This window comes from Ixodes scapularis, unplaced genomic scaffold, assembly GCF_016920785.2.
Source record: "Ixodes scapularis isolate PalLabHiFi unplaced genomic scaffold, ASM1692078v2 PGA_scaffold5__190_contigs__length_132052651, whole genome shotgun sequence".
Taxonomy (NCBI): Eukaryota; Metazoa; Arthropoda; class Arachnida; order Ixodida; family Ixodidae; genus Ixodes; species Ixodes scapularis.
In genome coordinates this window covers 10,814,701-10,841,916 of record NW_024609880.1, presented here as the reverse complement: position 1 = coordinate 10,841,916, position 27,216 = coordinate 10,814,701, and the positions used below count along the sequence as shown (strand labels likewise).

The window sequence follows — 27,216 nt, the reverse complement described above, 5'->3', positions numbered from 1 at the left end:
TGAGGGTTGAGGCGCGAAGACACGGCTTGTCCCTGGTGTCTAGAAAGTGAAACAAACAAACAAAAAAACAGTGAACGATTATTGTGATATGACAAGAAATGAAAAGACCAGACAAAGTTTATTTTGGGTTAAAATGTTGATTTTGTTGAGTAAATTTTGGTGTAATTTGTTTTATAATGCTGGGTCACCTCTGAAACATTTTTGAGCATCCCAAGTTTCTTACCACTGGGATTTCGTGACTTGTTGAGGGTTGAGGCACGAAGACACGGCTTGTCCCTGGTGTCTAGAAAGTGAAACAAACAAACAAAAAAACAGTGAACGATTATTGTGATATGACAAGAAATGAAAAGACCAGACAAAGTTTATTTTGGGTTAAAATGTTGATTTTGTTGAGTAAATTTTGGTGTAATTTGTTTTATAATGCTGGGTCACCTCTGAAACATTTTTGAGCATCCCAAGTTTCTTACCACTGGGATTTCGTGACTTGTTGAGGGTTGAGGCGCGAAGACACGGCTTGTCCCTGGTGTCTAGAAAGTGAAACAAACAAACAAAAAAACAGTGAACGATTATTGTGATATGACAAGAAATGAAAAGACCAGACACAATTTATTTTGGGTTAAAATGTTGATTTTGTCGAGTAAATTTTGGTGTAATTTGTTTTATAATGCTGGGTCACCTCTGAAACATTTTTGAGCATCCCAAGTTTCTTACCACTGGGATTTCGTGACTTGTTGAGGGTTGAGGCACGAAGACACGGCTTGTCCCTGGTGTCTAGAAAGTGAAACAAACAAACAAAAAACAGTGAACGATTATTGTGATATGACAAGAAATGAAACGACCGGACACAATTTATTTTAGGTTAAAATGTTGATTTTGTTGAGTAAATTTTGGTGTAATTTGTTTTATAATGCTGGGTCACCTCTGAAACATTTTTGAGCATCCCAAGTTTCTTACCACTGGGATTTCGTGACTTGTTGAGGGTTGAGGCACGAAGACACGGCTTGTCCCTGGTGTCTAGAAAGTGAAACAAACAAACAAAAAAACAGTGAACGATTATTGTGATATGACAAGAAATGAAAAGACCAGACACAATTTATTTTGGGTTAAAATGTTGATTTTGTTGAGTAAATTTTGGTGTAATTTGTTTTATAATGCTGGGTCACCTCTGAAACATTTTTGAGCATCCCAAGTTTCTTACCACTGGGATTTCGTGACTTGTTGAGGGTTGAGGCGCGAAGACACGGCTTGTCCCTGGTGTCTAGAAAGTGAAACAAACAAACAAAAAAACAGTGAACGATTATTGTGATATGACAAGAAATGAAAAGACCAGACAAAGTTTATTTTGGGTTAAAATGTTGATTTTGTTGAGTAAATTTTGGTGTAATTTGTTTTATAATGCTGGGTCACCTCTGAAACATTTTTGAGCATCCCAAGTTTCTTACCACTGGGATTTCGTGACTTGTTGAGGGTTGAGGCACGAAGACACGGCTTGTCCCTGGTGTCTAGAAAGTGAAACAAACAAACAAAAAAACAGTGAACGATTATTGTGATATGACAAGAAATGAAAAGACCAGACAAAGTTTATTTTGGGTTAAAATGTTGATTTTGTTGAGTAAATTTTGGTGTAATTTGTTTTATAATGCTGGGTCACCTCTGAAACATTTTTGAGCATCCCAAGTTTCTTACCACTGGGATTTCGTGACTTGTTGAGGGTTGAGGCGCGAAGACACGGCTTGTCCCTGGTGTCTAGAAAGTGAAACAAACAAACAAAAAAACAGTGAACGATTATTGTGATATGACAAGAAATGAAAAGACCAGACACAATTTATTTTGGGTTAAAATGTTGATTTTGTCGAGTAAATTTTGGTGTAATTTGTTTTATAATGCTGGGTCACCTCTGAAACATTTTTGAGCATCCCAAGTTTCTTACCACTGGGATTTCGTGACTTGTTGAGGGTTGAGGCACGAAGACACGGCTTGTCCCTGGTGTCTAGAAAGTGAAACAAACAAACAAAAAACAGTGAACGATTATTGTGATATGACAAGAAATGAAACGACCGGACACAATTTATTTTAGGTTAAAATGTTGATTTTGTTGAGTAAATTTTGGTGTAATTTGTTTTATAATGCTGGGTCACCTCTGAAACATTTTTGAGCATCCCAAGTTTCTTACCACTGGGATTTCGTGACTTGTTGAGGGTTGAGGCACGAAGACACGGCTTGTCCCTGGTGTCTAGAAAGTGAAACAAACAAACAAAAAAACAGTGAACGATTATTGTGATATGACAAGAAATGAAAAGACCAGACACAATTTATTTTGGGTTAAAATGTTGATTTTGTTGAGTAAATTTTGGTGTAATTTGTTTTATAATGCTGGGTCACCTCTGAAACATTTTTGAGCATCCCAAGTTTCTTACCACTGGGATTTCGTGACTTGTTGAGGGTTGAGGCACGAAGACACGGCTTGTCCCTGGTGTGTAGAAAGTGAAACAAACAAACAAAAAAACAGTGAACGATTATTGTGATATGACAAGAAGTGAAAAGACCAGACACAATTTATTTTGGGTTAAAATGTTGATTTTGTTGAGTAAATTTTGGTGTAATTTGTTTTATAATGCTGGGTCACCTCTGAAACATTTTTGAGCATCCCAAGTTTCTTACCACTGGGATTTCGTGACTTGTTGAGGGTTGAGGCACGAAGACACGGCTTGTCCCTGGTGTCTAGAAAGTGAAACAAACAAACAAAAAAACAGTGAACGATTATTGTGATATGACAAGAAATGAAAAGACCAGACACAATTTATTTTGGGTTAAAATGTTAATTTTGTTGAGTAAATTTTGGTGTAATTTGTTTTATAATGATGGGTCACCTCTGAAACATTTTTGAGCATCCCAAGTTTCTTACCACTGGGATTTCGTGACTTGTTGAGGGTTGAGGCACGAAGACACGGCTTGTCCCTGGTGTCTATAAAGTGAAACAAACAAACAAAAAAACAGTGAACGATTATTGTGATATGACAAGAAATGAAAAGACCGGACACAATTTATTTTGGGTTAAAATGTTGATTTTGTTGAGTAAATTTTGGTGTAATTTGTTTTATAATGCTGGGTCACCTCTGAAACATTTTTGAGCACCCCAAGTTTCTTACCACTGGGATTTCGTGACTTGTTGGGGGCTGAGGCACGAAGACACGGCTTGTCCCTGGTGTCTAGAAAGTGAAAAAAAAACAAAAAAACAGTGAACGATTATTGTGATATGACAAGAAATGAAAAGATCAGAGACACAATTTATTTTGGGTTAAAATGTTGATTTTGTTGAGTAAATTTTGGTGTAATTTGTTTTATATTGCTGGGTCACCTCTGAAACATTTTTGAGCATCCCAAGTTTCTTACCACTGGGATTTCGTGACTTGTTGAGGGTTGAGGCACAAAGACACGGCTTGTCCCTGGTGTCTAGAAAGTGAAAAAAAACAAAAAAAAAAACAGTGAACGATTATTGTTATATGACAAGAAATGAAAAGATCAGAGACACAATTTATTTTGGGTTAAAATGTTGATTTTGTTGAGTAAATTTTGGTGTAATTAGTTTTATATTGCTGGGTCACCTCTGAAACATTTTTGAGCATCCCCGGTTTCTTACCACTGAGATTTCGTGACTTGTTGAGGGTTGAGGCACGAAGACACGGCTTGTCCCTGGTGTCTAGAAAGTGAAAAAAAAGAAACAGTGAACGATTATTGTACATTATTTTCTATACATGATATCTAAATAATAATAACATACTTATTTTATTGTGTTAAAGTCTACTCGGTATATAAATTTGCTCTCTACATAAATGTTTCAATTTCTAATGCCAAAAAATCTGGTGTACATATATATTTTGAAATAAATAATTTTAATTCTAAGTAATTTATTTCCTCAAGGAAAATATCTGTATGCAACGACATGCAAGGCTAGACAGGAAAATAATAACCTCCAATCTAGATTGTGAACAAGTCATACATTACTTCGTCATGTCCCTTTGTAAGTATTAGCCTGTTGTCCCTGGGCAAGTCACTTGTATTGTGCAAATGTTTAGCTTAGTCTCAACCTACATCCAACATACATATTATGGTGTAGCCTGGTCTACAGAGATGTACGCACTGAGGGTTGATCTAGCCAAAGTACTCACCTCGAAACTTTGCTCCATTGGAGCCTGCAGAATGAACTGCACGGCCAGTGGCTGGGCAGGTTCCTGTAAGGGTTTCTATCAGCTGAGCTTTGTTTGGCCTATGCGACGCAGTTACCTGTGGTCCCTCCTCGGCAGCGGTGACCTGGTCTGTTGCGGTTTGCTCCTACAAGAAACATACACATTATGTATAGCCTGACCTAAGGAGAAGAGTATGCTCTGAGGGTTGATCTAGCCAAAGTAGTCACCTCGAAACCTTGCTCCACTGGGGACTGCACGGCGAGAAGATGGGAGGGTTCCTAAAGAAATTAATGCAAATTAAGCTGTTGACTGTCTAATGAATGGTAAGCATTTGGTAAATTGAACTAGTGAATGTCTTATTCACATGGCCATCATCTGTGCCACCAAAACAATCAACCACTGCAATTAATGCTCCAATATGACTATGAAATTTCTTTGTTTTCACCATACACTCTTTTTTATAAAAACATGAAATATATTAGTTTCCCAAGTAATCTTTTGAATCATATATTAACAATGTTAACTATTATCTTTGTTTCTTTCTGTGCTGAATATGTACCTGATGCAAAAAAAATGATGGAACTGCATGTTGACATAGACGAGCGCATCCTTTCGAGGTATGGTCCAGGCTATTGGGGTGAAAATGCTCAGAACACACTCTGCCGTCTTTTGGTGGTTCCCAGCCATCCTCTTTCCCTAAAGCCTTGACCCATTCAGCTCGAAGTTGTGGATTTCTTGGAAAGCTGTAAAACATTATTAGTTGTCACTAAATCATCTTTGCGTGAGCAGCGGTCCACCATCTTATGCATTTTTAACATTCTGTTTAGGATTGATGACAAAATTTTCCTCTCATATTCTGGTGTCACAGATATAGTATGCTGCCTTATTGCTAAGAATAAATGTATAACTTTGCAAACCTTGATGGCACTATGCTTTTTTTAGTTATGGCCCAGTATGCTTATAGCTTACATCTCCCTAATTCTGCTGTCATTGAATTTCAAATGGTGGTAAATATAGACGATCCAATTGACCTTACAGCAGGCACGTAGCCAGGATTTTGTTTCGGGGGAAGGGGGGGGGGGGGGCGCCCATGACAAAATGCTGTATGAGGGTGAGGGGGGGAGAGGAGGTCCCAGCAAAATGAAAGATTTCGGGGGGGGGGGGCCAGGCTCCATGGGCCTCCCCCCTGGCTACGTGCCTGCCTTACAGCAGTGTGCCTAGAGCGCCCATACATAAGGTTTCAAAATAAAGGCGTTTGAAGAAAAGCAGTAAATAAAATTGCATGTAGCATATCAGAATTTTTTTTTATGATTGACACCTTGTAGTTGTCGAAATTAGGGGCTATGCATAATGATGCCTAATGTATTTAATTCGTTTTTTGGCAATAAAGAAATTTCAGGAAGATTATATTATTTTTACACTATACGGTTTGTCTTTTAAGGAAACAATGTGCCAATCGAACCTTTCTATTTCCAGAAGATAGCTGAGTGAACCGAAAAGGTACAGTACGCGGCCCGATGTTCATAATTTTGCAATAATTATTGCGTGTTCAAGATAGTCACATATGCTTGTTGCAATGTATACATATGTATACTAGTCTAACTGGGTAAAATCGCAGGTTTTGATTTAGGCTAAAACAAATATCCATTTTGATAATACAATACACGACATACTGTGGTTAGGGGATGCCTAAATGACCAAAGAGTGGGTGTTTTACATTGCACGGGAAAGGAAACCGCGCGCTTCCGGGCTAGAGACGAAGTATAGTGTGGAATCTATAGCGTCAATGAAATCTCGTTTCGTAAAGAGAAATAACTCACGTGTGGTACGAGACCTTTTCCTGTGACGACGAACGTGAATGACAACCTGTCACACAGCAGCTCGGCATAGCAAGTGCTCCAGCAAAGGCAATTGCTAAGCTCAGCTAGAGCACGTCTATAGCAGACGACTGAGGCGGGAAGTGAAATGAATCTCGCCCTCTTTTCCCTTGAGTCAGTGCGCCCATGTGTCACGTGAGCAGTTCTGACCACTGAGCATCTACTTTTTTCGCGGACAAAATGTGTCACATGACATCCACTGGGCGTCTGCTTCGATGCAATCACGTTGACTTCACAATGCTTCACAATCACACTTCTGATTTTAAAATTTTCTTCTACAATAGGGAAATGCAAAACAAATTCTTTGAGTTAAAAAAAAATTAAATTGGTTTGTGGGATGTTTGTCTGCCCTTCAAGAGATGCAATCGCTAGCCTGGGGTCTTTAACGTGCGTCACGCAGTAGTAAAACACGAACGTGTGCCGGTACGATGCCTATCCAGATCGAAACGGGCAGGGGTGGGAATTGAACCCAGGATTCCCTGGGCTCTGCATCGTGAGCTGTCGCTGCACGTGCTCCTAGCTGCGACGCGTTAGCGCACCAGGCCACCGATCCCCCTCTTCGAGTTTTCATATAGAGCATATGCGACCGCGGTCTACCTTTCAAAGTACGATTTTCTCGAGCCCGTGCCCGATACGATACTCATCCAGATCAAACAAGACAGGGTTTGATCTCACTAGATATGTAAATATATTTACTCACCTGATACTTCAAAACAGAGCTTGAATTATTCTTCTAGATGGGGATAACTTGCTCTTTAGTGGGATTCGTGAAGCTGCTTGTCGTTGTTCCTTATAAACTCAAACTAATTCGTGTCTTACCTTAATGTATACGGAAGACCTCGACCTTTCGTTCGTGCTACCATCATTGTATAGAATTCGATCTAGATCTAATTGAGAGTGACGAAGAGCGAAAACAGCTTGTTTTGTGTTCATATTTTATTGTTCGATTCCACCACGCCACGTCTCAAGCCAAATAGTCGCCCCGCGCAGCTCGCCTCGTAAGCTTAGAATGCCTAGATTTTAGAGAAGTTGCAACTCAAACTGAATCGATTTTGGGTTGATCACGTACTTTGTGAACGAAGGGAGTCTCTACGCTCAGCGCCTTGTCGCACTGCTTATCGTAGTCGTACGCGGGCAGATTTCACTGTCCACTGCCTACCGCACCAGTATTTGGCGTTTTGGGACACCTGCGTTTGATTCCTATGTTGTTATTATAGTACGTTTCATCATAGGTCCGAGCGGTCCGAGCGGAGCCGGAGCTTCGAGCACGAGCATACAGCTTTGGACAGTGCACAGATCGCAGTAGCGCGTATGAAAGCCAGGAGCGCACAGAACAACGGGCTCGCGCTTCCAGTTCTGACTTCGCTCGCACATAATGTGGAACTAAGTATAAACACTCACGCTGCAAAGCATTTGCATCGTGGACGCCCAGGTCGGACGCCGACCGCATCGAAAGCTAGCCTCGTGAAGCACACGCCGGAGCAGATTCGAAAGCAGACGAACCGCCGGTGCGCTACCCCACGGCCTCCGAACGGGTGCGCAAGGCAGTCTGGGATTAAACGCCTCTTCCGGCTTCACTCAGGCTGACGTCATGCCGGGTCCTGTCTGTTTAAACGTCCTTGTATACGGGTATTGCCCCCGAGCCTAGGGGTCTAAAACAACATAGTTTGCAAATGTCGAATCATCTTCCTGCTCAACATATACGCTGAATTCATTTAAACGATGCTTAATAAAAATGAGCGTACACCGGCTTGACCCACAGTATACGACATACTCTTCTTACCCCAGACTTGTACGTAATCCGTTACAAGTAACGAAATTACTTGTAATCCCTTACTTTTTCAGTAATTTAGTAACGGAATAATTACAAATTTTCTAGAGTAATTTTAATGTAATTCCCGTACATTTTTGACGTAAAGGATTCCTTGTAATCCGTTACATTTTTTTGACAGAACCAACCCACCCCCCCATCTAAATAAATATAGTTTTTTATAATGTCGAGCGCAGTGACACTGTCACGCGAATCGACCAGCGCAAAGGGAGGCTTGGCACTCTTCAGTTCCGCAAAGCCTTTTTTTGCAACACCAAGCCGCTGAATCTATCTTTTTTTAGACCCTGACATCAATGTCAAAAAATCCAAATGAACAATTCTACAAAAAAAAAAAAAGGGGGGGGGTCAAGTTATTTCCGCTTTTTTTTTAGTCCCTTTGTTTTTTCTTTGCGATGGAACACGGGGAGAGGAGGACACCAAGTGATTGTGCGCCTCTTCGAGAAGCTCGAGGCACTGAAAAGGATTAACAATGTCCTTCTAGGACCATTTTCATAATGTCACACCACGAGACAAAGCTCCGTCTACCCTACCCTTTTTGTGAGTCAGCTTTTTGCTAGCACTTAGAAAATGGTAATAGTCTTCCCTTCTTCTTCCTGTTTTGCCCCAGCAGGACCCATCTTATCTCAAGCAGATATTTTTTCAAATAAAACATAATTGTGGCTGACGTAGGCTTGATATTCGGGGCTTGAGGAAAGATTGAAATTCGTGAGTGGGGCCATAGCGCGGCTTACTTAGTACTCTACCCTTTGCTGCCCGTGGCATCAGCGGACGTCTATCTGGAGAACACCGGAGTAAACTGCAGTCGGTCCGTGCTCCGTGCATTTTTGAACGGCACCAAGAAAGGTACACAGGGCAAACGTGCGTTTACATTTCCATGTTTTAACCGTTTGTTATGAGTGTTCTTCTTTTTCTTTTATTACTTATATTTACATACTGGAAACTTTGTTTTATTCACCAACGTCTCAAGTGAGGCTCAAACTGATCAGAACCAAAGAAAGAGGAATGTCGAGCCAAACCTCATTTATTATTTAATTATAACCTTACTATTACAACTATGTTTTGCTATTGATGACTTCTACAGCTTCGCGATTTAGGCAATGGAGAATTTTAGTAGATCGGTCCAATGACTCCGATAACGATATCCGATACTTTGCCGCAGTCTTTGCGTATGCATCATATCGTAATCGGGTACCGTTATCGCGGGTAAAGGAGGTATCTGAATGATCTACTAAATCTCTCGAATAGCAGGCAACGGCTGCAACGACGAAGATTTGCTCTACATTCGAGGCAAATATTACTTCCCTTGCTTCGCTGAAAAAGCTCAATGCAGAGCATGAAGCATTCGTGAGGCACAATATGGCACTCCCATCCAGTGCGTCAGCTCAAATGGTGTTCAGCGTAGCAGTCGATATTTTGAGTAAGAAATAATGCAGAATGTGTGACGAGACTTTCGAGAGCCAGCTTTTGCTAAAAATACTCAAGGTCATTAAATGGAACAGGTGGCAATAATAAGAACTTGAATAACCCTCTTCCCTTTGTTTCTTACTTGAGGACAATAATCTTAAAAGTAACTCCACGAAAGTAACGGATTACTTTTTGGGGTAACGGTCAGTTACTTTCATGGAAGGGTAATTGTAATTGTAATAAATTACAATCTAGCCTTGAGTAATTGTAAATGTAATTCCTTACTATTTTTCAGTAACGTGTACAAGTCTTTCTTACACCATGGCCAGGACTCCGAAACACGAACAGCTTTTCTGATTGGTCAAAGCGCTCAAATAACCGCGGTCACAAAATATTTTTTTTTTTTTAGTTGCGTCGCACTACGTTTGCAGAGGATGCTGTCGGTCGGAGGCCGGTCGGTCTCGCGAAAAGGGGACTTCATATGGTCGGTCCTGCAGCAAGCGTCAGCCGCGGAGCGAAAGAATCAAGTGGAATGGTGCCGCGAAAATAAAAACAAAACAAAAACAAAACACCACCCCAAAGCGACATATCACCTGTTGTTCACAAAGTGTCGTTATTTTTATAGCCGACAGTTCAGGAACGGTATAATTTGGCAGGCACTCTGACCCGTTTGTTTTCCCCACCCTCGGTGTTTACTCAACACAAAGCCTGTGCACATGCCGACAGGCCTTATGGGCATGTCCATATCATCTTCTTAAATAGAGCACGGGGCAAAGTGTAATGTAAAAATACTAACAGTAAACGAAGTGACGCTAAGTGCCGGATTTCTCCCGAAAGCAGTCATCAGAAAATGCGAGCTTGACGCACTTCGGCTTTTGTGCTGAGCTGGCCATATGCATGCTGCATCGTTCATGCAGGCCAAACTAGGTAACAGAAGAGCCTCTCCTCCCCCTCACCGGAGAACACGAACTCCAGCCGAACGCTGATGGCGTGTTCGCCGCCCCCCCCCCCCCCCCCCTCGCCTCCAATCCTATATAAACCCGGGGTTGAGCCATGTTTGGTGTGTATGAGCGAAGTTGACGACATGGCGGGAGGCGGACAGGAGGCATCTGAAGATCTTTTTAAGATTCCCGGATTCACGGTTCCTGTCGAGTTGAGGGATCATTTTGATTATGTCGGGAGTAGCAGGGATCGCGCCAAGACTATACTTCTCTGCCGTCACTGTCAAGAAGAAAAAAAAAAGGAGTGCAGAAGCAGACAACAAGCTTCAAGAGACATCTGAATCAAAGTACATATTTCATTAAGTTTACATTTGTTAACACTTATTATCACGCGACTCCTTAATGCATGTTTAAATTGTATGCTAGAAACTCGGTAGTCTTTACGTCAAATTTCATTTTCTGGTTAAATTACGAGTGAGGCAACTTGCGGAATGTTGCAGCTTGTGAGTGTGAAATTACGTCTGACTCCGATGAGATCGCCTTCGCCCACATCATAATATAGAGTTAAATAAAACAAAAAGAATAAACACAGGAACGGAAAGAACAGTACGTCTTTCGGAGTCTCAACACAAAGATCTTTATTAGGCGCCGCGGAAAGGGGGAGAGGGGAAGCGGGAAAAGGGATAATAGAGAAGGTTGATGAAATCGTGTGACTAATGAGTGACCAGGCATCCGCCATGCACACTGGTTACTAATATGATCTTACTCTCTTTGCTTCTAGCTGGTTCACAAGGAGGCATACGATGAATCCCCGAGGAAAAAGCAGAAAACACTAGACAGTGCTGTGGCTGTATTCAAGCAGCAACAGCAAACTAAGAAGAAGCTTGCCCCTTCGGACGCTTTCCAGAGGGACTTCAATAGACTCCTTGCCGAAATGATCGCCGTCGATGGGCTTCCTTTGTCGTTCACGAGGGGACTTGGATTCAACCGTCTTATGGAATTCTTGAAGCCCGAAGTTAACGTTGTGTCCCCCCGGACCATAGGTCGCCTTCTTGAGGATCTCGCGAAAAAGTGTGCCCTACCTTCGTTGGCAGCTGATCTCGCGCAGTGCCCGAAGAGATCACTGCACTTCATTGTCGACTTATGGTCCAGTAGGACCAGAGATTCTATACTCGGGATCAAAGTGCAGTTCGTTTCAAAGTGGACGTTAAAATCGTACACACTAGCTTTGAAGCATTTCCCGGGGTCTTACACCGGGGATCACATTCGCGAGGCATTTGAGCAGGAGCTCATTGAGCGCGGCATCCAGCTGGAACAGATAGGGTGCGTTGTTGCGGACAGCGCTTCCAACATGGGAAAAGCGTTTAACATGTCCATGATTATGGAAGAGAAATGGCACATAAATGCTGCGGACCCAGAGATCTCCGAAGAGGAAGAAGCTTGCCTAGAGGACTGCTCCACCGTGGAGCCTGACCTGCCGACCGCACTCAACTCATGCCATCGAATAAGGTGTGCTGCGCACACTCTGCAGCTAACGGTAAACGGCGCTATCCGTGGTGAACAAGCGTCAAAGGAGCTGCTGGACCTGGTCAACCGGGTCATCAACATGTTCAGACGGTCTCCCTTGTGGACAGGGCGACTGAAAGAACTCTGCAAGAGAGATCTGGTCTCATCTACAGGGACGCGATGGAATTCCATCTTGGCGGCTTTGAAGCGCCTTACGCAGGTATGCAAGTTCATATTCATGTTATGAGCAGTCATTTCGAGGATATTATTTACTTTGTCTGTTATATGCACTAAATGGATACATCAAATTTGGCTCGGAAACACCTGTTGATCACTTTTAACTGTCCCAAAGGTATAAAAATACAGTGCATATATATGATACATACCCATAAAAAACACGTTCTGTTACATTACTTTGCGTAGTAAATTTGAAACATATTAAAATGAATCTTTTAAATGGAGACCTCAGTCACTTCACGCACATAGCCTCTGGCCGCAGGACCACCGGGTTTTATTCGACGGAACTATATATATTGTGAGGAGGTCACGGTCGAGCTTCGTTATTCAATTTTCCAATGTAACTTTTCGCACCAAAACGTATACTGCTTTCATTTAGATGATCGTTCACTACGACATACAGAATGTGCTAAACGTGACATAAGCAGCCACACCAGAGATCCCGCCTTACGATCTTCGTGAAACAGTCACTCCACAGATCGTATTTCATAATGTTGATGATTTCTCGTTCCGGTCCGCTCTCAAAGTATTCCGTGTTGGAGAGACTCTGGCCCTGCAAGCCACCTAAAACTAAACACCAGGGCGCTGGCGCTGAGGGATAAGGACGATGCCTGAACGTGATTGTTTAGATATTGTGATTGCCCTTTTCTTCCCAGTAGTTTCAACACTCGCAATGATTAACCCTTTAACTGCCGATGACGAGATACCTGGTCATGGCGACACCAGGCCTGAACTACCGATGACGAGATAACTCGTCATGACTTTGTGAGCAAAACCATACTATTTTGCTTAATTGTTTTGCGAGAAAACAACACTTTTCTGGGTTATCGGGCTTTCGAGCGTATTCCCGAAGTTTTCTAGCTTGTTTTTGTTCCGCATTGACCAAAAGTTGCAGAATGTCCGACAGAAGGGAAGCAGCGCACAGTTTTAAAAACGGCGGCATTTCCACGTGGGCCGCTCTTGCACTCGCGTGATTCAAGCGAAAACTTCTTCCGCCTGAATCTGGGTCAAGTGATGACGAATGGCTGTTGCCAAGTGATGATGAAGACCTGGACTTGACTGAGTGCTCTCTTAATGGAAGTACAACAGATGCTGACAGTTCTCTTTAGCGGCACGATACTTTTTTGCTAAAAATGACTGGCAGCTACAGGGTTTTAATGCATAAGCGCGCATTCCAGTTTTACGTTTTATCTTGATTGGTAAACGCCGAGGTGGTGCGCCCTCGGTATTTTGTATCTGAGCTTACATATTCTTGTCAGTCAGAAACTAATCACGCATTGAGCATTGTGAAGGCCGAAAACGAAGGTGTTTCAAGCAAACTTTTCCGCCGCTATTCCGTAGCATCACCTCAAACCAGGGTAAACTTCAATGCTGTTGACATATCTCAATTCTTTAATACACAAAGTAAGTTTGGTAATAATGTATACATTTGTAAATAAATGTACAGCGCCCAACACAACAAAACGAAAATCATTTGTAATCCTGAAATTGATTTGCAGATGGTACTCTTTACTTGAACTAGATTTACAGAAGAGGTACTTTAAGGTTAATAAAAGCGAAAAAGAAATTATTTAGCAAGCACTGCATGATGAAAGACAGCAAAAAAATATATGCGTTTTTTTTATATAAGGCAGGACAAATTCTAACAGCGTGCACATGATGTAAACATCATGCGGTATATTGAAAGTATATATATTCTGATAAATTATGACTCGGCACTGACATGGTTTACGAAGTGAAAGGCTGTTCAAAGCGCTAGACATTTTGTGGAAGATTATTATGTGGTCCATTGAGCGACGGTTGATCTTTCAGGTGGACGTCTTCGACGCGGTCGAGCAGCTTGTTCAGGAATACAACGACACAACCCGGACCAGGCCTATCGACGCCACGCCTCCTGTATTCACCCTACCACGCCTGGCTGAGTTGCAGGGCCTACTCAAACCCCTCGGCGACGCTACGAACAAGCTGCAAGGGGACGGCATCACATCCGCTATCGTGCACCTGTGCGTTAGCACGTGCTACCTTCAGATCAAGCATTACCCGGCTGAAAAGTAAGATATATATTTATCACAATTTACCTACTGCTAAAGTCTGAAAATATATCTCCAACCAAAAAATGAAAAGCAACCCGACGTTTCAAAACCAACACGGTTTCTTCTTCAGGGGTGACTGAAGGCGCGCGGACACAGCAGCAGCTCCCATCCTCTTCGTCTTCAAAAAAGGAAAGAAAAGAAAGAAAGAGAAAAGAAAAAAAAAAAAGAAAAAAAAGAAGACTTTTCTTGGAATCGTGGCACATCCAGCACACCCCAGGAAACCTAAACAGGTCGCTGGGCGCTCTGCCCTCTGTGTACGCACATGGCCTCCGTGACCTGACGGAAAAGCTGAAGAGATGACCATCTTCATAACTAACAAGTTATTTTACAATTTTTCCGATTTCCTAACTTCTCTTTTTTAAAATTTTTTTCTTTTCTCTTTCTTTCTTTTCTTTCCTTTTTTGAAGACGAAGAGGTTGGGAGCTGCTGCTGTGTCCGCGCGCCTTCAGTCACCCCTGAAGAAGAAACCGTGTTGGTTTTGAAACGTCGGGTTGCTTTTCATTTTTTGGTTTAACTCTCACCCAACCAGGCAGATATCTGTCGAATATGTTTACTTTCCAGTCTTTACCTACTGCGCACGAAATATTTTCGTCATTGAGATCCTACCACTTGGCGAAAATGAACACTCTCGAATAATTCCAAAGCTTGAGCTTTCACCGAAATCGCGAAATACTGAGCCCGCGAAAAATAGATCGTTTACGGTATGTGGTGCATAAAAATCACAGGGGGAAACAAAAGACAAAAAAAGCGCCGATGCCGCGTCCGGCTAACACGTAACGTGTACGTTGCGAACTGCTGTGTTGACGTGGGCGTCTTACATCGAACAATATAGTTACACCAGGGTGCGCGCTGAGTATGCATGTGTTCAGGCCCAAATCCAAGCGACAGGTTCTGGAAGTGAGAAAAATAAAGGCTCAAAATATAGTCCGACCTGCAGCGCGGGTGCGTATGTGATATCGCAATGATAATTGGCTGCAAATCTTGAACTCGTGCTCGCAGGCAAATAAAAGGAGCTCCTGGTTCGCTACGCGGTGTTTTGTGCGCTCAGGCTTGAAGTACTCTATGCGTGTCTTTGATACAGAACGAGAAGCTGGATTTTAATTGCGATTAAATACATTTTATTCGCGTGTATTAGCTCTCCAGCATCACTAATATCCTACTTTTTACTTTTTGGTATGCGGATTAGCTTAAAGGATGCCTTCAAATTACTGTTCAAAGAGGTTAAAACCATTTAGAGGAAAGGTGAGAGAAAACATGACGTTACGAGAGGGGTTCTTGCCAAGGCTGACTGCAGCGTCACGCAGTACATCGCCGGGTGATGCAATCAGGTCCAGAAAGTGCATCGCGGCAATGCGCTTTCTTCGTTGCTTGGTTGGCCGGGGTATGGCGTAACGTCGCTGCTTGATTGGCCACGTACGGGATGACGTGAACAAGCTGCTCAACGATTTAGAAAAGGTATAATATGTTCGCATCTTTTCAACTCTGTGCAGTGAGTTGTTTGCATGCTTTTATGTTATCACAGTCGAAAAAGCTCCCGAGCCAAATAAACGTGACTAAGAAGCAAAGAAAAGAAAAAAAAAGCAAAAGGACGAGTCCTTGCCTTCACGTTTATGGCGCGTTCCCATCGGTGGTGTGATCTAGTCACGTGATAACTTTCATCGCAAAAGCGACCATCGCGGGCAAAAAGCGACGCCATTTTAGCAGTTCCTACTCGACCCGACTTTTTTGCGATGTGATCTAGTCGCGGAGCGGCTGAGCCAATCAACGGCGTTCGGAGCGAGAGTTTCGAGAAACGATTCGCCAACGAAGGCCAGTGGGAATGCGCCTTTAGATCTAACGCTAACTGGTACTTGGATTTGGAAGCCACATCCTTCGGTCATATTCAGCGCATGAAACTGGAATACTCGATTGGCTTCAGAGGCTTCAGAAAGTATTCGAAAAAGTAACCATTGCTCTTTGAAGTAGTGTTCAGTGACTTTCGTGGCCCACATAACAGCGAGTAATTGTAAGTCTAAAAAAATGGTTTCAGTCACATGTACTTACAATAGCGAGTGACGAGCCGTACTAGAACACGGACTATATTGAAAACGTAACCTGCTCAAGAAAACTTTGCAGTCTCGATCAATGACTCAACACTGATGAAAAAGTATGAAGCTTCCAAATTAGGTGTGCGTTTAGTGTTCCGACGGGGAGCGGCGGTGCCGTCCAGTACTTTGGTCGATACAAGTGCCTCTAAAAATGTTAAATGTGAGTAATGCTAGAGTGACCTTCCTGGAGCGATGTAGACAATTTTATTTTTGACCAAGTCAGATTTACAGGAAAGGCATGCGACATAAGAAACCCAGCTGCATGTTGAAAACAACTTGTTGAAAACGTGTTGAAAACTTTTGTATGTGCAGCCTTGCTGGAACTTTATTTTCTTTTTTTCTTAGGATCCCGGTGTCGCCACTGTTCCTTAACCTGCTGCTTCCACCAGCGGCAGCGGCACGCAATCAAGAGCTGCTCTTCCTGTTCCACCGCTTTGGGATGCTCATGACATGTATGAGGTTTTGGACTTCATTAGTCCAGTTCAGGCGGATGGACAGCAGTCTGAGCTAGATGCTTATTTAAAAACTGGATATTCAAACGAGGAGATTTTGCAATTCTGGAAAAAAAATGAGACAAACTATCCGAAGCTCGCTCAGTTGGCAACAGTTTGCATGGGCATTCCCGCGTCTTCTGGAGCAGTAGAAAGGCTGTTTTCTACGTCCGGTTCCCTTCAAAGAGCGCGGAGAGCATCCTTGAACCCGCAAACAGTTGAACAGAGGGTAATGGTGGCTGAGAACGTGAGAACTAATCAATATTAGGATTAAGCATCGAATATGAACGTCACTGTTTTAGAGTTATGTTATCGGTTCATGCAATTTATTGTGTGTTTTTTTTTCTCGAATATGCGAGTGTTTGTGTTTGTGAATAAACGAAACAAAATCAAATGTTGTCAAATTGTCTTGCTACTTGAACAATGCTTTCCCTATATCTCCAATAGGATTTATTAGGTTCCTGTAACTTTTTGGCACAATTAAGTAATTTTAAACAAAGACACGATTTCAAGCACTCTGTTTTAGGTGCAAGGCTCGCTGCATGCACAGGCGCCTCGCCTACAAAAGTTCGAGCTCCACGCTCTTGCACACGCGCGGAGCTCAAATCTGGTGAGCGCAGCAAGCAGGTGCTTGTTTGTAAGCGAAGCAGATTAGGTTTAAAGGTCCGTTACAGTACATTGATACCAGGTTTTGGCTTTACTAAATAGATGTAGCATAGTGAGACTCGGGCGAACTAGTAGAAACGCAATTATAACAATCAACTTTCGAAAATAAGATCTGACGTATTAGTCTTAAATTTTGGTTTCCGTAGCCAGTTAGTCGGAGAAAGAAATTCACTGATTCGATCATGCCCAATGTGACAGGCCAAAAGTTGTTTTGCACTTATCACTAATTTACAGCTGAGAGAAGTCGCGCCCTCGACGACTGATAACGGAGTTAACGATAAGACTGATGGCGCAAGCAGGCTGGCATAGGTCTACCATTTTCTTTAACCCCTCACTAAGTACCTCAATATGAGATTGTGGGCATCAGGGCAATACCAAATAAGCTTCGTCGAGGGAGGAGGGGTTTGTGCTCACGATGTTTATATATAAAGAGAATTTGCTGATGTCTTCAGGCATTCAAAATAATTGTCCCAACAATTTTTGAAGATTGGCCAGATTTTGTTTTGCCCACTTGGGTACGGTCCTGAATTAAACCAGGATATTTAGCAAAGAAACGTGCTTCATTTTCACTTTAATATCACTTCAGTACGCATAGACCTCCACAGATAGCGTTTTATACCAAGTTTTGTCAGAGACATATAAGGTGTCATAGCCTCATAGGACAAATACACCAAGCGCGCATGCACACAAGGCACGAGGGTCATTCAAAGAAACAAACATTCGTATATACGCCCATCGAAAACAAGTATAACGAGAACCCGAACAACCCAATCAGGTGAGAGTACCGTCGGAAGACAAAAAAAAACTAGGAAGTGGATATTCTGCCGGCAGCCGGCACAATAGCCCGGGGAAAAAAAGTGCCGGCAGTTGTGCCCCATTGGGTCTCGTATAAAACGAATTGTGAAAACACAACTGTCTGAAGGCAATATTTACGACATATCTTCTTTTTTAGGATTAACACTGAAAAAAAAGTAAATAAATAAAACAAAGCGCTCACGTCAGTGGGCGTCAAAAAGGGGGATTGCATGACGATTTTGCAATGAGGTTACACATGGTACAGTTCGGGTCTCAGATTATTTTATCTAAGTCACTCGCGCAAGCCACCCGAGCCACCTTCAAAGTCTCGTCCTTCGCAGGTGGTTATAATTAATTATCGTAATTAGATCGAGTAAATAATCGACCAACTGATACAATGCACTCTTAATTAAAACAAGTATGGCTATATTAACGCGCACGAAGGGAAACAAATGCGCAGATAATCTTCAATTTCCAAGTGGCATTAAATTAATTGAACTGCTGATATGTGTGATGCTTGCTAGCTACCTCCAGACCTCTAAGGAGTGGGGCTGAATTTTTTTAAAGATTCTAGATGTTAGAATAATGGGTTAGTCAACCATCTATGAGGGGTCTGACCATACACACGGACGTTACTTTGGACTATTGTTACCAATCGGCAAGGTCAAGACCCTTCTAACTTATTTCGAAGCCCTCATACCTCTCATCCTGCATGGATCACTAGTTCAAAGTTGCCATTCGATGCTGCAGCACAGATATATATATATTTTTTTTATTCTTACATCCCCATAACCAGCTCAGAGTGTTACCGGCTTCCCCCACCCATTGCCTCCATTGAAGATTAGTCATCATTTAAATCCTCCATAACCAAATATTTTTCTAATCCGGCATTTGTTTAATGTTTTTTTTTATTGCATAATGTACCACTGTTCTATTATCTCCCTGTACCACCCCCCCCCCTCTCTCTAAAGCACCATGGGCCCAGAGGGTATTCAAAATAAATAAATAAATAATTTTTAAGGGGCGTAGGATGCAGTATTTTTTTCACTGATCAATCAAAAATGTGAATACTTGCTTAGTTCATTTTGAGTTCGAAGGGGATAAATGTACTGTTTTATGAACGCTAGTAATGCAATTTTTTTCCGGATGATTGGTTCAAATGCTTTGAAAGAGTTAGCGTGCACGTCACTGAAACAAACGCTAGCTTTTAACCTAAAAAAAAAGTATTGCGATCGAATGCATGCTACTACAATGAAAGCACGTCATATCGAAATCCTGAGAACTTCCAATTTGTATTATCGTCGATTAGCACAAAAGCTTAAAGCTGGCAGGTGCTTTCTCGCTAAACGCTGCTGCGATTATTCGGTGAGCAAGGGCTGAAACAACTTTCCGTAGGCCCTACACGCGACGTATAACTTTCGCTTCGATTCTAAGACATTGTAACGTTCAAACAAAGCTAGAACGATGCAAAAATCTTATTTAAAACTTATATCTTAGATCGTTGCTTAGTACAAAACGTAAATATCGCAGGATCTTCCTCGCTAAATGTTGCTGTGATTATGCGGTTACATAGAGCTTTAGCGATTTCCCCTAGGCCCTACGTGCGGCGCATACATCTCGCATCAATTCTCAGACATTTAAAAGTTCATAAAAAGCTAAGACAATGCGAAGATATCATGCCAAAAACACTAAAAGTGCTACCTATCCTCGGACCCATCCAGGAATCCGAGCACCGCTACGGCGATACGATTGATGCAGAATCAAAGGCACTATTATCCTGAGCGATCTTGCTAAAAAAGGGTATAAAGTCTGATTCCTTCAGATCTTCACGTTATGCCTGCGTCAGAGTGCACGAAGAATCCCAAAATCATCGCCAAGCAGCGGCACATTACGACCACCGCGCACCGATCAAACTCGCATACACCAGCCCTGGACAATGCCATCTTACCGGTGACGTCACGGCACTTGTGATGTCACGTGACGAGTGGTCACTTTTAAGTGCAACATGGCGGCTACCGGGGGGGGGGGGGGATACCACTTTTGAACTTCCGGTTTATCACTCTAACCCCCTCTACCTCGTAGAAGAAAATGGATGATGGAACATCGGTAAAAACAACCCCATCAGTGCGCCCAATGGGGTCGCTGACTAACTTCCTTCACAATTGCTTTTCCGGTACACGCTGCACTAGCGTCAGTCTGCACGGCAGATGTTTTTATGTCATAGTGTAGCTACGTGAGTGGCATATCGGGTACTCGTGCCTAACAGAACCTATTTATATAAAAAAAGAAAAAACGTTTGCACAACATGTAACCGGATATATGTCAATTACTCATCTGCCTAGCATCTGCTGGCTTTCAAAAACAACTTTCTTTTAACATCACTTATCACAGAATCACCAGTCGTGTTGTTTTCAACTAGTCCGAGCTGACCTGGGATTTGTGACCGAGACGTGAACTTCGTCCTAAACTATAGAGTCCCTTACATCTAAGAAAAAAACGCACCGGGTGGTGAGTCCAGCGCCTTATTTCCGCACCGCAGACAATAAGATCTTGGCATCAAAATAATGCTGAATGAGCACTGTGCGTTTCTTCGGCTGTCAGCGATTGTAGATAAGACTAGAGCAATTGTCTCTCCATCTTCAACCCAGCTTGTTGTCTATTCAGAGAGCTAGTCGTTCCCTTCTTGCGCAGCGGTTGCCGTACGGCAGAATGACGCCGATTTCGGATTCGCTTTGATTGAAAAGATAGTCGGTAGATCTCTATGCTAGATGCCTTAAGGCTTAAGGTCTGCACACTCATTTTCTTTTCTTTTTTTTTTCTTTAAATCAACCAGTGAGTGCTGCAATTCGCATTTCGTTAAAGTAATTGTAATAAAGAAGTATAAAAAACTGAACAGCTTAGCGGAATTGCATTTTCTTTTTATTTTGCATTGATTATTGAATTACGGGAAATAAAATTCAGGGGGAAAATACTTTTTTTTTTATCTTCCAATTTCAAGCTTTCCAAAAACTAAATTACAAGCTCATTACAAATTATTGCACCGCGTTGCAGTGTAAAATGAATGTGTGAACCTGTATCTGTTAATAACAATACTCGATCCTCAATGCATTTCCGCTAGGCAAAGATTTGAGGAATTTTACCCTTCGGTGAAATCCAAAATTCGTCTGCTAAAGAATTTATTTTTGGGGGGGAGGGGGGGGGGGAGGATTGGAGGCGGGAGACTACGCAGTGGCGTTATCTCGTGATTATGCTCGTTAAACTCCACGTGGCAGTGATCAATGAGTCTACGCACCGCTGTATCAGTCCGCCGCAAGCAATGCACTGCTTGCGGTGGTGTGTTTTACTTATATTCAAGAGCTATATGATGTGCATTTCCTTTAGGGCGTCTTTTACTGCATCCGGTTACTGGTAACGCGTGCTCTGGGGCTGTGTATCAATGTTACTAGATCAGCTCAGTTGACAAGCTCCGCATTAGCTGCGCTTTGGAAAGCCGGCCCCCTCCGTTCGCGCGGGCGTGGTGGCGCTGTCGTCGCAGCCCGCCCGGTCCGCAAGGCCGGCCAAGCTCTGGGCAAGCTCGGGACGCTGGCTTTTCATTTAAAAATTAGGCGGTCGGCGGCACGCCGGTGGTCCTTGCGCACTTCTTTTTTTTTTAAATGAACTCTGCAACTAGATTCTGCCGCAGTCACGATTGTAATTATTCACGCTAATGATTCTTTCGATTTTTACTCTATAATTCATCGGATAGCAGCATGGGTGGCTAGCGTTGGGTCTGGCTTCCGAGTGCGATTTTATGTTCATGTAATATCAAAGTATAACGGCACTTATGTCACAGTTGATGTCTCTCATGTACGTCTATGGCCAGCATCCACAAGCAGGAGCTCGCGTGCGCTGTCGGCGCAGTATCCCACTTGTCACAAGAAAACGAACAAAATGCGTTTTCTGCCTTTTATATGTTACCACGACAAATCTTCAACAAGGCTGAAATAGCAGATGAATACTGTGCAGCGTATATTTCTTTTTGCATTAAAAAAGTCGCGACCAGAATACAAACACCAAGACTGAAAATACCTGTAGTTGACGATCACAGGATCCAAGCTTTTTTGTTTGCTACTACAACCTTCTCCGTCATCTGTCGATTTATGCATATCGCGTAGAACAGCATTTGCGTTACAACGAAGAGGCATTGCAGTTTTCATAGGTCGTCTTCGCACCCCAGCCTTCCTATGTTGCATTCTCAGGTTAGCCAAAATGTATTCATTTTGGCTTGAAATTCGGGATGTCGCGAACCACCCTAGGTTCGATTTCGAAAGGTTTCGATATTTTCGAAGTGAACTGAGGTTGGCATTCGAAAAATTTTGATATTTTCGTACCGATTGAGGTTCAAATTCGAAAAATTCCCAACTTTCAATCACAGTGCAGTTTCGAATTCGCAAGGGTCGAAGCTTTCACGGTTTCTAAAATTTGGGGTTCGATTATTTTGAATCTTTTTGTTTTTTACTTGAGGTTTTGAACATTCTAACTTGAAATCGAGATATTCGAAACATTTGAACTTCTTGGAATCTGAAGTTCGAAAAAATCGAAGCTTTCGAAATTCTTTGAATATAAAAACGAAATATTCGAACGCTTAAAATTTTTATAGGAAGAAAGGTCGAAAAAGTGAAGATTTCAAACACCTTGTAACGCTAAATTCGGAAGAAAAAAAACTTCGAAGATTTTTAATTTTTTTTAGGTCCAAGTTTTCAAAGTTCGAAGTCCGGTTTCCATGTTCCTCCGCAGTTTCAGTTTCAAATAACGTTTTCACGACTCACTGGTTTTCACGAAATCAGGATTAGAAAATTTGGGTGTGATGTTTAGACTCCGCGAAGCTGGTCAGGCAATTAAATGAGACGACGAATGTCCCGGGCGTGCTGGAATAATTGCCAGTGCAGAGTGACGTGTGACCATAGATCAGTAATTGAGACCGCCAGCCTGGGGGGGGGGGGGGGGTCTTTGACGTGCATCCCACAGTACTCACACAAACGCACTGTTTTACGATACTTATCCAGTCGAAACGACCAGGGGCGGGCAGGAGGCTGGGGCTCAGAAACACCTTCAAGCGACCTGGCAAACTACTTCCCCACCCCTTGTATGCTGGTAGTAATCCGATCGGACGCCGCCCGAGTGACGCTGGCATATAGTAAGTTGAGTTTGTAATTGTCCTGGAGGTTGTTTTTCCGGGACGGAGGAAACACTTCGCAAAAAGCAAGAAGCCGACACAACGCGAAGTAGAGGAGCGTTCTATACATACAAGTGGCTTTGGAAGAAGAAAAACGGGGGGGGGGGGGGGGGGGCGGCTGTAGCCCCCCTTTCTCCCTTCAGATATTTCGGAGTGTTACAGGAAAACAATTCGGGGAAAGAGGGCGTGGTCGAGCTTATTTTAATCTGAAATTATTTATGCCCATATATTGCTACTGTCGCTCTTTACTGCATAAAAGATCGCGTAGATGGTCATTGTTGGAAACTCGTCGTCAGAAGGCTCTACCTGTCCCATGCTTAGTGGTTCGGAAGCTCAAAGCTATGTCCTTTCAACCTAAATAACTGTGCAATTAATAAAAAAAAATGAATAAACAGAATAATAAATGCGGGTATAAATAGCTGAATAAAAAATATCAACAATTGGGTGGATGTGTTGTATTCTTGCATATTCAGAGGCTCAGAACTTCGAAACAAGTTTCCCCTACCAAAATGTGTACAGGCTAAAAGAAACACGTCCGAAAAACGTGAAGCGAGAAAAAAATGTTTTTTTAATGACGTGCTGAACTTGAACAATATTAGAAATCTTCTGCCATTAGTTTATTTTTTCCTTAACGTGAAAAACAATAAATATATTATTTTGTATTCTACAGATGGAAATAATATGTACTGTCTGTAGTGTTAATTTAAATGCGACACCTCAAACAGCTTAGACGAAAAGGAATACCAAGTTCAGGGCATAATTCCCCGTAGATACATGTTTGGACATTTCTTCGAAACTCATCTTGAATAACAATAATCACATCTTAAGACGACACTTACCTAGGCTATACATAGATCATTCATAAAAAGTTTAACATCTCTACCCTAAATAGCGTCGGCTATAGCGCGCTTCAAATATGGCACAAACGACAATCGTCAAAAAACCCCTTCCTCCCTCGCCCCTTCGGGAATTTATTTCTTTAAAACTAAGCACGCCAGAACGGTAGGGAACGCAGCACCGCATGTAAAAATTCGAGAAAAAAAATTACAAATGTACCTCACTACTTGAATTCAAATCAAACCTTCCGCCGGTCTTTCAAAGTTCGACGAACGTCAAACTTTTACCCTAAAAGTTCCAAGTTTATCGAACTTTTGACTTTTCAGGAATCGAAAGTTCGAAACTTTTCGAATTTTCTTGAAAAATAAGTCGGAAGTTCGAAAATTATCGAATTCCTTAGCGTAGGAAGTTCGAAAGATCGAAAAGCTTTGAACTCTTTAGTGGAAGAAGATCGAAAGTTCGAAAACCATCGTATTTTTTGGTTTATCCAGTTCAGAAGTTCGACAACCATCGAATTTTGCAGCATAATAAGTACGAAGGCTCGAAAAGGATTGAATTTCTTTGCGTAATAAGCTCGACGATTCGAAACGCGTTGAACTTCTTAGTTTAACAAGTTCGAAAATTCGACTTCTGTCAAATTTTGCGATATAGAAAATTCAAAAATTTGAAATCTTTCGAACCTTTCGAACCGCTTGATTCGATCATCAAACTTCGCTTCAAAAAACGTTCGCGGTATCCCTACTCCAAATAGATCACAGAAACGCCACGAGATCAACGAAACAACATCGTCATTTATCAACAACTGCAACATTAAGAAAATAGTAGTTGACATCAAGACAACTTAAGTTAACGCGCGCCTATAAACACTTCAACAATCATGTTGCTGTACAGGCACATGGAGCATGCATACGCTTACACAAATGAACTCGTATCTGATGGTCAACAAGGCTGTCTCAAAATTCGTGCACTGTTGCCGCGAAGCTGCTGCAGGTACTGTAAAAGAACGGTTCTAATATATACCGCGTGTTCATCTCCAAATATACACACAGGAATCCGCGCTGATCAGCTGATTGAAAGTAATGTTTTGAAATTCTTACGCCTTAGTCACACGTCTCGGAAATGGCACGCACAAGCAAGGAAGCGAGGTTGTCACACACTTAAAGAGCAGATGAAAGGAATAACTCAGCTTTCACCGGTAGTAGGCCTCGACGTAGCCGAATACAAATACCGGGAAAAAGACACAGAGATCCCTCAGTCTCTTGTGTCGCAGAGGTGGTTTACAAGATCCCCTTTGACTGCGGATTGTGTTATATTGGTCAGACGGGGCGGCGTTGTTTGAATGACCGACTTGCGGAGCATAAAAGGTGTGTAAAGAATTTGGCGCAGAATTCTGAATGTGTTAATCATGTTAGTTCTTGTAATTTTTGTTCCCCTCTTTGGGATAAAACTTCCGTTCTGTGTAACGAAAAAGAATTGTTTAGAAAGCCAATTAAGGAGACACTGTGCATTCGCGAGCGGGGGAATTGTGTGAGCCAGCCGTCCTTGGTTATCAGTGATTGGATGAAAGAGTTTTTGCTTGTATGAGGAAAGCTTCGTAAACCTTGAGAAGGGGGGGACCGGGAAGGCGTTCGCTTGGAGTAGGAAATGGGGATTAGGCTTCAGCGGTTTGGAGGTCACCATGTGTGGTTACCGTGGGGTTGTTGTTCGGGTGGTCGGCTCCCTTTTCCGAAAGTTGTTGGAGCCGGAGAGTGGCTCAGGTTGTCTGGGGTGAACGCGTTGCCCGTCATGCTTTTTAGCTTTTGAGTTATTTTTGCGCTTTTTCTTTTCCTTTTGTGTGAAAGTCTATTTATTGGTATGCTCATATCAATAAAATTCAGCTGCGTTTGAGATTTTGTTGTGTTCGACCGTTTTTTTTTTTATCGTTCCCCATATCAGGGTTTACAAGATGTCGTACAAAAACAGCCCGATTCTTTCAAATTACGAAGACGTCTTCGAATTGTCATCCTTTCCTAATGCTGCTTTGGTATATATGCAGCAGTTTACGCTTGAACTTCTGCCACAAACACAGAACACCAGAAGAGGGAAATTTACGGTATTTTAGTCCGCAAACGACGGAAACACAACGATCCATGTGAGGAAACCACGAGCGATAGACGCAGCTTTTCTCCGAGCTGCCTGCCTTTGGTGCCGAATGTCGGAAAACTGCCAAAAGTAAGAAGGCCCGGCGTGCGTTAATTTACCTCAAAAGACCCAGGAAATGTTGTCTGAATCCGGGCATTATCACACTGGCAACGGTACTTAAGAATACACTTTGTTAACCCACACAAAAACGATGTTTCACGGCGTATCCACGGATACCGAGGCTAGTCAGACCGAACGGGTCGGGCGGGCTTGAACACGAGTGCCGCTACGCGGCAGTGAATGGCAGCGCGTCACTTCTTTCTCGGAGCTTGTCAACTTCTCCGATCCAGTAACGTTGCTCTGTATTGTATGTCACAAACAACTGCAGCGCTTACAAATGCTTCGCCGCGCGCACATGAACCCTTGAAGTGCTCTTTATGCGCGAAATCTAGTACAAACAAAAAATATTCGGCAGATTTGAAACATTTACAGGGCAGGTCACAGGAGCGTGAGCCTTTGCCCTGCCCTGTGAAAAACTCAATAGTTGTTTTTCTTTCACCTTAAGCGGGGGGGGGGAGTGGAAGCTACAAGTACGAGCATGTTGCGTTGATCATTGCGTGAACTATACGAGCTTCGTGCTTTCCTGTAGCCCGGAGCTCGCTCTTGTGCCAATCTGCACCCGCACTCCGTTTTGTTTACTTTTTTAACGTGTCTCATTATTTATTCTTAGTGCACAACGAACATTACCGGCGTGGGGTTAAAGCTTGAGCAAAATGTTCAAAATGCTTGGAAGGACCTACATTGGAAGCATCGTCAAAACGTCCAAGTTCGTTGCTTTCTGGGCACGGAACGGGCACCGCAGTATCAACAGTAAGGAACTATTAACCCCATATTTTTTCATTGATTGCTGTTATGGGCTCTTCCCACT

At 42.6% G+C, this 27,216-nt stretch overlaps 2 protein-coding genes and 1 long non-coding RNA gene across 3 annotated transcripts in view; 1 reads left to right on the top strand and 2 right to left on the bottom strand.

Moving 5' to 3' along the window:
- On the bottom strand, window positions 1–499 carry LOC120845465. The gene is made up of 3 exons (XR_005716670.2): window positions 468–499; window positions 224–283; window positions 1–39 (listed from the first exon to the last, which is right to left on the bottom strand). It is a non-coding gene; the product is annotated as an uncharacterized LOC120845465 (long non-coding RNA).
- LOC120845476 (MAGE-like protein 2) lies at window positions 220–4,105 on the bottom strand. The gene is made up of 11 exons (XM_042294026.1): window positions 4,093–4,105; window positions 2,418–2,470; window positions 2,174–2,233; window positions 1,931–1,990; window positions 1,687–1,746; window positions 1,443–1,502; window positions 1,199–1,258; window positions 955–1,014; window positions 712–771; window positions 433–527; window positions 220–283 (listed from the first exon to the last, which is right to left on the bottom strand). The coding sequence occupies exons 1-11, from the start codon at window positions 4,103–4,105 to the stop codon at window positions 220–222; spliced, it is 645 nt and encodes a 214-aa protein (XP_042149960.1).
- Window positions 4,106–18,371: 14,266 nt separating this feature from the next.
- The window catches only part of LOC121838043 (juvenile hormone acid O-methyltransferase-like), a 47,019-nt gene continuing 38,174 nt past the window's right edge, over window positions 18,372–27,216 (top strand). Inside the window, exon 1 of the mRNA XM_042294025.1 lies at window positions 18,372–18,456. Coding sequence (XP_042149959.1) covers window positions 18,372–18,456 — 85 coding nt within the window. The remainder of the gene's footprint in view (window positions 18,457–27,216) is intronic.